The following is a 12,021-nucleotide window of genomic DNA, read 5'->3' on the forward strand; positions in this document are numbered from 1 at the left end:
TGAAATGAATCAAAGCATCTGTAAAGCATAAACCAAAGTGATTATTCATTTCTTGTTTAAGAAACATGCTGTACACTCCTGCTGCAGTCCTCGCCTCCAACCCCAATGCCAGTAATTGCAGATTCAGATTTACCACAACAGAGTCTGACCCAGAGCTATACCCAAAGAGCAACCACATCCAAGACACAGAAGGAAAGCCAAAAATAATGAAAGGCTCTATATCTGAAAAGATTCTTATTTAAGATCTCAGGTGAGCCTATAGAATTATGGACCCAGGCAATCAGACATCAATCAGACATGCAGTTTCTTTTCATTTGCCTTGTATTTCTTGAAGTCCTACCAAGAAGTGCTCCAACGGAGAGCAAACAGAGGTGACTGCTTAAACAGCACCTTTGCTGCACAGGAAAATTTTCTTTAGGTAAATAGTCTTCAAGACTTACATAGATTTCACTGTGCATAAATATGTAATAAGGCTAAAACCAAAAGGCAAATCAATGATTAAACATTTCTGAAGGCAGAGAAAATTCACTAAATCATATTTGTATCTAGTAATCACATATTAATTAAATTATCTGTTTAGTGTTTGGTGCTGGTGTGATATATAGCATCTACATATCTGCACAGTTCTTTGGTTACAAGCAATACAACTGAATCAGGCTAGGAATAAGGGATTTTGTTGAAAGGATATCCAAAGCTTGGAGAATTGTTGAAAGGCTGTACCTTAGACTTAGAAATGGGCAGAAGAAACAAGTCATCTTTGGAAATTCAGAGACAACAACATTAACAGTGGTGTCACAACTTAAGAAAAGCAAACTAGGTAGTGTACCATTACTAGATGAGGACAGAACTAACTATATTCTGTGTGTGTGTGTGTGTGTGTGTGTGTGTGTGTGTGAATTCCAGGGACGAGGCATCTGACTGGATTAGTTTGGCTTACATGCCAGCCCTCTGGCTAGGGAAGGGCGAGATTCCTTATTACAGCCCGTCAGACTGTACCCCATGGGGAAGAATTAATACTCAAATGAAATCTCTCAGAGGTAAAAGACCACCAAAAAAGACTTTTTAACAAATGGTATACATAAGTATAATAAATCCACCAGTAGCCTTGTACAGTGTAGACGTGCTTTATTAGAATCTAATTTGGGCAATAAATGTTATGTAAAGGCACAATGCATACATTTACAAGTGACTTTTTTCCTATGATGGAAATTCGAGGTTTAGCTTCTTGATATAGTGAAAGATTTGAATCTATTAGTGAATAAAAGTCTTGAGCCTACAGATCGAACTTTATAAATAGGCTTGGTTTGTAGGGAAGAGATTGAGGGGAGTAAAAAGTTTCCAGTGTTCTCCAGTTAGTGACAGCCATCTGGACCAGAAAAATATTGCATTAAGTGGGATGAATTACTAGATCCATTTTTTACTGGTAGCTTTCTTTTTGACCTTCGTAAAGTCACTTTTCTTCACTGAGCTCAGGAGGAGGGTGTGACTTTGTTTGAGGCAGCAATTCTTGGAGAGGAATTCAGCTGAGCCCCACAGCAACTTTAGAATTAGTTCTGAGGTTGTGTACTAGTTCGTTCCGTTTACTGCTACTTACTTTGTATGTGTTCTTGTAACAGCTCCTCTAGGATTCTGTTTGGTCTTCTGGTTTTCTTTTGTAGGGAAAGAAAAGAGGAAAGTTGAGGGGCTGAGCTGTTAATTTCTACTGCCTTACCTGGTCTCAAGACTACAAGTAATTCTCTTCTCCCTCTCCCCTCCTTTTTTTACCTTGGCTGAACTCTACTATTCTAGGGGCTTACCTGATGAGATAACCCAGATCCACTCTCATAAGACCTCTAAAGCTCTGTTGCCTTGTGTTTCTCAGGCCATGGCTGCTGATCTTCAGTTCAGTTCAGTCAGTCATGTGTGACTCTGCGACCCATGGACTGCAGCATGCCAGGCTTCCCTGTCCATCACCAGCTCCCAAAGCCTGCTGAAACTCATGTCCATCCAACCATCAGTCAACCTCATAATCAACCAACAGTCAAACCCATGATGCCACCCAACCATCTCATCCTCTGTCATCACCTTCTCCTCATGCCTTCAATCTTTCCCATCATCAGGGTCTTTTCCAGTGAGTCAGTTCTTCACATCAGATGGCCAAAGTATTGGAGCTTCAGCTTCAGCATCAGTCCTTCCAATGAATATTCAGGACTGATTTCCTTTACAATGGACTGGTTTAATCTCCTTGCTGTCCAGGGGACTCTCAAAAGTCTTCTCCAACACCACAGTTCAGAAGCATTAAGAGCATTCAAGGGCATCTTCATCACTCAGCTTTCTTTATAGTCCAACTCTCACATCCATACATGACTCCTAGAAAAACCATAGGTTTGACTAGAGGGACCTTTGCTGGCAAAGTAATGTCTCTGCTTTTTAATATGCTGTCTAGGTTTATCATAGCTTTTCTTCCAGGGAGAAAGCATCTTTTAATTTCATGGCTGCAATCACCATCTTCAGTGCTTTTGGAGCCCAAGAAAATAAAGTCTGTCACTGTTTTCATTGTTTCCCCATCTATTTGCCATGAAGTGATGAGACCGGATGCTGATCTTATCTATTTAACAATTAAAAGAGTTCTAAGAGATGTCCTGTGCATCACCTGAATGTCAGACATAGCCTTACCATTGTGTAACAACCCTATGTCTTCTTGTTGATCAGGATCACTTAGCCCTGCCTTCTTTTCCTTGCCTACAGTTGTTGGTGTGCAGTGACCAAGTGACAGTAGTAAAGTTCAGTGGGGCTTATACTGTGTCCTTTGACGGGATATAATTTAAAAAATCAGTATCTCTAAGGTCTATAGTTTGCTCATACAGTCTTCTAGTCGATGATAAGTAGCGATGCTCTTATTGCCACCTCTTTATTTTCTGGACCTATGAATTCTGCTTCTTGGGAACACAGCTCCTTATAATTGTTGTTGATCTAGGGTGTATTCTGCAATCTTGTGAGTGTATTATAGGATAGCATCTTGAAGGTAGGGTCTCAACTGTGCCTTCTATAGATTATTCCATCTCTATTAGACCAGCAGCTTCTGGGTGGTATAAATAGTGATAAGATTTCTACCATCATTGCTTTCTGTATGCTTGCAGGAAACATCATAGCATTGTCTTAGCATCATTGTATGCAATCTAGCTAGGATATGATGAGAGAATGCTCGCATGTCAGTAAACTCTCCCTCATCCAAACTTATATTCTGTCTCTTCTTGATCCACCACTCCCTCATGCACAGTCTCCCACATACAGCCTCCTGTTGGCTAGGTCCTAAAGGCCCATTGAAATACAGTCCCTTTCTTTCCTTAGCAGGCACAGCACTTCCCAGGCTGGTTTATGATGTAGCTCAAATAGTGGCTTTGGTCTGGGAGCCAGGTCTTAAAGACAAGAGGTGTAAATCTTAGTGGAAGGGTGGCAGGGGAGTAGGGATGGAGGTGTGTGTCATCTTACGAGATGGAGGGTTATTTATTGTCTTCAAGCAATAAGAGAGTGGAAAAAACCCCGATGCTGGGAGGGATTGGGGGCAGGAGGAGAAGGGGAGGACAGAGGATGCAATGGCTGGATGCCATCACCGACTCGATGGACGTGAGTTTGAGTGAACTCCAGGAGTTAGTGATGGACAGGGAGGCCTGGCGTGCTGCGATTCATTGGGTCAAAAAGAGTCGGACATGACTGAGCGACTGAACTGAACTGAGTCTCTAGGTAGAAGTATAATACATGTCACAGTTTAATGGAGCTTAGTTCTGGATGATGACATGAGTGACTTAATGTGTTCTTTTGTATCATTTTATCTTATTAAGTTCTTTTTGAAAATAAAACTTTATGATCACCATTTACTTAAACATACATGACATTTAAAGAGCTAATTATAGGCTCTGTTGCTGTTTCTGTTTAGTCACTAAGTTGTGTCGAATCTGCAACCCCATGGACTATAACCTGTCAGGCTTTTCTGTCCGTGGGAGTTTCTCAGCAAGAATACTGGAGTGGGTTGCCATTTCTTCCTTCAGGGATTCTTCCCGACCCAGAGATTGAGCTCACGTCTCCTGCTTGTCAGGTGGATTCTTTACCACTGAGTAACCTGGGAAGCCCATTTAAAGGCTGTCAGTTCAGTTCAGTTCAGTTCAGCTGCTCAGTCGTGTCTGACTTTGTGACCCCATGGACTGCAGCATGCCAGACTTCTCTGTCCATCACCAACTCCCAGAGCTTGCTCAGAGTCATGTCCATCGAGTCAGTGATGCCATCCATATAAATGTAAGTAGCTTACTTATACAAAAGAATAAGTAGCTACGTATTATCCAAGTGAAAATATTTGGATTGCTTTTCAAAAGTGATAATTATGGGAACAAGAAAAAAAAAAAGGAAGGCTTCAAAGCACCTGGTTACAGAATTTCTATTTGTTATCTTTTTATCGTTCAGTCACTAAGTTATTGCACACTCTTTGCAACTGCCACAGACCAGGCTTCCCTGTCCTTCACTGTCTCCCAGAGTTTGCTCAAACTCATGTCTGTTGAGTCAGTGATGCCATCTAGCCATCTCATCCTCTGTCATCCCCTTCTCCTCCTGCCCTCCATCTTTCCCAGCATCAGGGTCTTTTCCAGTGAGTTACCTCTTTGCATTAGGTGGCCAAAGTATTTCTTATAAGTAGACATTAATATAGTATTCTCTTGTTTCAGACTACTTCTAGTCTAAAATGTTTTGTGAAAATGTATTATTTTCACTTAGTTGTAAAATCTTTATGTCTTGATAAAAAAAGTCTTCTATTTCTGGACCAGTATAGTTTTGCAAACTCTTGCAGTGCATCAGTCCTCATTCTTGCAGTCTTATTCCTTGATAATACAGGTGTACCAGCAGGGGGCATACCAGAGAAGAAGGGAGTATAGCCACCATGGGTTGAATCTTGAAATCTGAGAGGATGAAGTTGGTGTTTAGATAGGAAACAGAAATAAATGGTTTCTGTGAAAGCTTGTCATGCTTCTTAACAAATTTTCTAATTCCATTCACAAAGTTAGACTTTGATAACTAGTTGGATAATGACTTGTTTCATAAGTTTATTGAACCTGTATTATGTGCATAATTCTTTGGATAATGTAAAGAAAGATGAGATAATTATTTTTCACCCCAGAGGAACACAACATGCAGACGGCCCGTCTTGTGAAGTCTACCTTAGAACATGGGCTGGGAAGAAAACCTCAATATGTCTAAAAGGGAAGGGATTCTCAATTTCTGCCATATGTCCTCTACCAGGTTTTCTCCTTCCGAGGCCTTTCTTATCTTAGTAAATGACACAGTCACTCAAACCAAAATCCTGGACATCATCCCCTTTCCCCAATTCACATAGATTTCCAAGACTTCAAAATAATGCTGATTTCATCAACTTTTCACCTCCTCTCCATCTCATCCTCTCTAACCCAAGCTGATAGCATCTTTCAGCAGGTCAGATATGCTGCAGAGCATCTCCTCCATCTCCACAACTGTGTCGTAAGACCAAGCCTGCTTCTGTTCCTCTGCCCCCTTCCTCTCGGCACTGTATTGTCCATCCAGCATCCCACGATCTCTCTTCTCAAAGCGTAAATCTGATCATCACATTGTAACACTTGAAATCTTCCCAAGTTCTCCTAAATGTTACCTCTTCAGAAAGGCCATCCCTTAGCCATTTAGCTAAAATCACTCCATTCATTCTTCTCCACACCTGCCATGCCTTATCCCCTGCACCCCCACCCAGGACTTATTTTTTTCTCTTAGCACTTAAGAGTAACTGAAATGATCCTACTGTTTTAATCCTATTTCCCCTAAAGAATAATGATGCGCTTTAAAAGAAAAAAAGCCAAATGTTCCAGTAGATACCCTATTTTGTAGGCATTCAGTAAATATTTGCTGAATAAATGAGTGATGGTCACAGCAGGGACTGAGCCAGGGGTGGTTCCTCTTACTGAAGTAGTTGTTCTATTTAATAAGGTCCAAGAAAAACCCATACTTATTTTGCTAGCTTTGTTTTATGAAGGGCACCTTCAATGTGTCTGCATCTCATATGTCAATTTTATGTTGGAAAAAAAAAAGGGGGTGCTGTGGTCCCTTGCTGTCACTTTACGCTGCTATCAGTCTTCTGTCTCCACCTAGCCATGAGCATTTCTTGTTATTGGCAGATGAACATGCTTTTAGGCCATGAGAAAATAATAAAAGGTTCTTAGTTCTAGGGCATTCTAAGATTTTTCATAATGTTTTCAGTGCAGCTACCTTCATTCTTTCATTTTATGGAAATAGCTCTGATTGTCATTAAAAATACATGTGTTTGTGACTAGATGGATTTCAGTACTTAACATCTTGTGTCAATCTTGTTTTTTAAATCCCACTGCCAACCGCTGTGTCCCGGTTGGACCACCCATATTTGAGTTTCTGTGATGCATTCTTTTATGAATAGGGCCTTTTTTCCCTATTGGATTTTCCTACTGCTACTGCTACTGCTAAGTCGCTTCAGTCGTGTCCGACTCTGTGAGACCCCATAGACAGCAGCCCACCAGGCTCCCCTGTCCCTGGGATTCTCCAAGCAAGAATACTGGAGTGGGTTGCCACTTCTTCTCCAGTGCATGAAGGTGAAAAGTGAAAGTGAAGTCGCTCAGTCCTGTCTGACTCTGAGCGACCCCATGGACTGCAGCCTACCAGGCTCCTCCGTCCATGGGATTTTCCAGGCAAGAGTACTGGAGTGGGGTGCCATTGCCTTCTCCGATTGGATTTTCCTACCTATCGACAAATGACTGTTTTCTACTTGCAAGGGAAAAGATACTACACTGAGCGAATTTATACTCCCGGATCAATTTGAATTTCTTGTCAAGATTTTTTTTCTTTTCCTAATGTGATTTCCTTACATCTGTAGAAATAATATTCTCTAAAGCTCTAGAATCTGATTTCAAAGAGGAAGTATAATCCAGAATAGCAGCAAAAGGAATGTGGATATAGAGAACTCAGAATTAATCCCAGTTCCCTCCCCATTTCCTGCATTCCCTTTTTCAATGCCCTTGGCTCTGTCAAGCCAGATGTATTTACTGAGGCCAGCTAGCTGTCTAGCACTCGAAAAGATACTGTGGGATAAAGCAGGGGTTTGCCAAACATGATCAGCTTGCTGCCTATTTTTAAATAAAGTTTTATTGGAACATAGCTGCATCCATTTGTTTGCATGTTATCTATGGCTATTTGTGTGATACAAGAGCAGAGTTGAATAATTACGACTGAGACATATGGCCTGAAAAGCCTGAAATATTTACTGTCTAGACTTCTGTAAAAAATATTTGCCAGTCCCTGGTATATAAAGAGGGAATTCCCTGGTGGTCCAGTTACCCCCATTCTCATAGAGTTTATGAACTGATTGAATTGGTTGTTATCACATGGAGTAATTGACAAACAATAAATGACAAATTGAGTGATACTAAGGAGAATAGGTACCACAGAATGGTTATTGGTTGGCAGATAAATCTCATCTATAGTGAAGTGATTATTTAAGCATGCTGAAGTATGGAAAGCTTCCTTGTAATTACTTTCCTCTGTTACTTTGTGCTTTTCTTTGTTGAGTCCCAGATATGCTATAACATTCAAAGATATTCACAGCATCATTGTCAAAACTTCTCCCAGAAGTATGTCCTCCATCATTCCCCCAAAGAGGTGAGTTGGAGAAATAGGAATCTTAAAGCTGCAGCATTGTTTAGAACCTTGCCCGGCATATCATAGATCCTCAGCTATGCTTGAAAAAGTGAAAGAACCTGCAAACGATAAAGGAAGGTAAATTCTGTGCAAGTAATAGCTAATCTTATTGACTATTCAGAATGTGCCACCTTAGAATGGTGTTTCTCAGCAAGAAAGCTCCTACTTTTTTAATAATTAAATGGTAGTGGGCATGTAACCCACTTAGCTCAGAGCCTGACACCTGGCACATTACAAGTGCTTAGTTAGTCTTTACTGTCAATATTTAGAGTAAATTGAATATTTTATTTCAGACAGTATTATGATAATTATGCTGATGAAAGTAAGGAAAGCATATGTTAGCCATTGATTGCATCACCCTCTCAGTTAAGAAAATATTTGTACTTAGCAAGTGCATAACAAAGTGATTCACAGTAGGAAGACTGTCTTTTGATTTGGTTGTGCTGGTTATCAATAATAGCCCATTAATATTTTTTAAATATCAAGAGAAATTAACTAGAGTAGATGAAGCTGTATCTACTCAGCTGCTTCTCTTTATAAAACCTTTTATTTTAGTTTAATGTAAATTCTAAGGCTACCACTCAGTGAATTTTCACAAAGGAAGCACACTTGTGTAACCAGAACGTTAGTCAAGCAGAAAACTGCCAGCATCTCAGACACCCGGGCACTGCTACTCCCCCAAAGGGAAACTTCTTCCTTAGGAACTTACATTGTAAAGACAAACAGAGGAGATGTTAGTTAGCACATTCTTTTAATAAGTCCACAGACTAATCTAGGCCATTTGAGAATAATCTGACATTTTAAGAAGAGAATAGTCTTCAGACACTGAAGTATTTCATGCTAAACATGTCAAAGTCCTTTTTACACCATCAGCAATGTGCTTTGGCACGTTTCATATGAAAGCCTTCAGGGGCAGACAATTATTTTCCCTTCTTAAAATAGAGAAGGAGGAAGGGTTTAATTATATAAAAAAGTTCATGATTAAAAAAATAATAGCAATAATCAGTCTGTTGTGGCTTCACTAGAATAGCTATTAGTCAGTCGTGCAAACTTCACCAGACATGGAGATATGGAAAGTGAATTGGAAAGAGTCTGTGTTCTGCTCTTATCTCGTGCATTCAGGTAATTTTAACTTTTTGTATTTTTCACTAATGTCTGAATAGAATTCATATATCCCCCTCCTCTTTCTCTGTTTCAGAGGCCATGCTGATCGACACTGACAATTAATTAGGTGCTCTGAATAATATATGAATATCCTATCCAAGAAAATGCTTTGAAAGATATCCAATTTCCTATTTCTTAGAGTTATTTCCCCATCCTAATTTTTCTGTGTTTTGCTTCATGTTATATGTTTTTAAATTACTTAGAACAAACAAATATAAACAGAAGGTCATTACAATTCTTGTTCCCAAATGTTTAGTTTGGCATCTGATGCAAGGCCTCAATTGCAGGCTGGAGCGCCAGAAGCTTGAGCTGAAGACACGAATGTGGTGCACAGACATGATTCGAATTCGGCAGAGTGTTTATATTTTCCCAAGGGCCTCATTAACAAGAGTTAAGCCCTAAGCCCTATTACTACCAACATATCTTAACAGGTTAACTTTTCTGATTTGTGAAGTAGAGTATCATCTTACATGTATACATCTTTAAGCAAGCTTTTCCCTTTCAACTGCCCTGTAAGCTACTACAGAAAGTTTGACACTCAGTCCCTACCACCTTTGAAAATGTGTTTTGTTAAATATCCCTTGGCACATAGTCACCCAAGTAGAGTTCTATTTTTCAGTAGTTTCAAAGTTAGAATCAACCTAAATGTCCATCCACAGGGGACTGATTAAATGAATTATATTATAATAGAATATCATGTGTCTGCTAAAGCAAATCTAGATTTGTTGATATGGTTGTAAAACCTCCTAGATTATATGATCCTGTATATATGAACATATTTTGCTGTATGCCTCTGTGTGAGTATTGTACTAGAAAATATATTTTAATAAACAAAAGGAAAAAGTGATGGATGATCTTCTCTGGGAGTTGTGTTAGGAGAGATTTTGCTTCCTGCTATATCCTGCTTTGTTTAAATATATGATATATTGATTATATCTTAGTTTTAAAAAGAGAAAACAAGTTTAAGTAGACTGTTGTCTGTTTTTTATATGTCCATTATTTCAACCCTTGTTCTTTACATTTTAAAAGTATATTCAGAATCCTCTTTGGCTAAAACAGGTTTGACTTGAGTGTCCAGCAGGAGAAGGCTGGAGTTTTGGTTTCCCATTTGATCCACATCATGTTTAGAGAAAGATGCTGACCAATGAAGTTGGTTTAGCTCAGTTTCCTGCCCATTATCTGGGTGTGTTTTGGGGTTTTTATAGGATTAGAAACAATTTACATTGAGGCTTCAGGAGCATTTTCATGCTGCTCAACTCACAGAGCAATGTAAACCCACAGGACTAAGAATGGGCTTTCTGTGAAGTTAATAGGGTAAGATGAGTACAAGCACCTGGTTCCCTTCTTGTTTTCTATTTGCTAAGGAAGGCAAGTAGATAGTGGGGACAGAAACATGTGTCTAGGCAAGGGCATAGTTTTCAAGGAGATATGGTATGATATGTTTTTGAGGATGTTGTTAAAATTTTTTAAGAAGAAAGGCAAGTTCAGTTGCAAGTGATTTGTGGAAATAAACCAATGAGGAAAATAATTTGTCTCTTGAATATATTATCCCATCACTATTTGCCTAATCCTCCATATTTATTTCTTGACCTTGATTTTTCCTGTGTTTTAAGTCCAATAAAGATTAAAGTTATTCTTCCTGAACACAATTCAGAGACCTATGTTACCTCTTGTAATTTAGGTAAATGTTTACTTCCTTCAACAGTCACCTGAACTGGAGGTAGAAGTAACACCCTCAAGAAATTGAGCATGATAAATAGCATCCAGGTAGGACCTGTGTTGGGTTATATTCTTCAAAAAAGCCCACAGTAGTGTTTCCAGGCCAGCATTCTCCTGTCACTCCCCTCAGTCTGGGGCTGAACTTTGCGAATGCCTCAGCAAATAGAATGTGGTCGATATGCATCTGTGCATGCGAAATCGCTTCCGTAGTGTCTGACTCCTTGTGATCCTATGGACTGTGTAGCTTGCCATGCTCCTCTGTCCATGGGATTTCCCAGTCAAGAATACTGGAGTGGGCTGCCATGCCTACCCCAGGGGATCTTCCTTACCCAAGGATCAAACCCGTATCTCTTATATCTCCTGCATTTGGCAGGTGGATTCTTTACCACCGGTGCCACCTGGGAAGCCCGTGACAATATGACACTATGTAATTTCAAGGCTAGATAAGGCAATAAGGCTATCACCTATATCTTTTTCTTTCTTGAAACACTAACTTGTGATATCTGGCCACCTAGCAGTGACAAAATTGAAAGTAGCCTATGTGGGGGGACCAGCATCAACCATCAGATATGAGAGTGATTGAGTCCTCAGATGTGCTAGCTCCTGGCCTTCAAGTTTTCCAGCTGAGGTCCCAAACATGAAGATAAAATAAGCTGTCCAGCTGCACCATATTCCAGTTCCTAACTCACAGAATTTATAAGCATGATCAATGGTTGTTTTATGATAATTTGTTTTATAGTGATGATATTAATAACTGGTGCTGGGCCACTTCTCCACGCAGAAATGGATAAGGCAGTATCTGTAGACAAGGACAGAATTCTTTTTGAGTGATACTTTGTATCTCTACTGTGTGGCCTGGATTCAAATAGTAATTTTTATTTTTTTTATTTATTTATTTTTTTCAAATAGTAATTTTTAAAAGATGTATGTAGCTAATATTACATTTGACCCTCACACAGATAGTGACAAGAGGATTGTATTTTGAAGTCAGCTGAAGCAAGCAGAGCTTGTGTATCCAGAGACAACTGAAAGGAGTTTCCTTTAGGTCCAGCTAAGCACTCCTTGAGATTCCAGGATGTTTGAGGACTCACAGTGTTATATCGACTCATGGAGCATTTCAGAATGCTACTTTTTCAGAGAGACTTCAACATCATTAGTTCTTCTAGTTTTAAAAGCCTAAAATTATCAATGTCAAAGAAATTAGGTTGGAACCCTCCCTGTAGTAATAGATCTAACAAAGTTTAGAAAATGAGAGTTTCCAATAACAATTTTCAGTGACAGAAATGAAGAAACTTGACAATTTGCTCATTTTATTGATTTGTTATAAATTTCAAAATATATATGATTTTCAAATAGTTTTATAAATTACTGTTACTAATTCTTTTATTCTCCCATTCATCCTGAGTATATCTACACACAGAGGAG

At 39.3% G+C, this 12,021-nt stretch overlaps 1 protein-coding gene across 11 annotated transcripts in view; it reads left to right on the forward strand.

Moving 5' to 3' along the window:
- Nucleotides 1-12,021, forward strand: part of CCDC91 (coiled-coil domain containing 91) — a 398,212-nt gene that overhangs the window by 357,891 nt on the left and 28,300 nt on the right. For 2 of the 11 annotated variants that reach the window (XM_070371253.1, XM_070371252.1), the window contains one exon: nucleotides 7,585-7,674. The exons of 3 other annotated variants lie outside the window; for them this stretch is intronic. In XM_070371253.1, coding sequence (XP_070227354.1) covers nucleotides 7,585-7,674 — 90 coding nt within the window. Of the gene's footprint in view, nucleotides 1-7,584; nucleotides 7,675-8,911; nucleotides 9,678-10,582; nucleotides 10,640-12,021 lie in introns of those variants that run through there. 6 more of the 11 variants (XM_070371256.1, XM_070371257.1, XM_070371258.1 and 3 more) reach the window with 6 other exon arrangements.

This window comes from Bos mutus, chromosome 5 (assembly GCF_027580195.1).
Source record: "Bos mutus isolate GX-2022 chromosome 5, NWIPB_WYAK_1.1, whole genome shotgun sequence".
NCBI classification, from domain to species: domain Eukaryota; kingdom Metazoa; phylum Chordata; class Mammalia; order Artiodactyla; family Bovidae; genus Bos; species Bos mutus.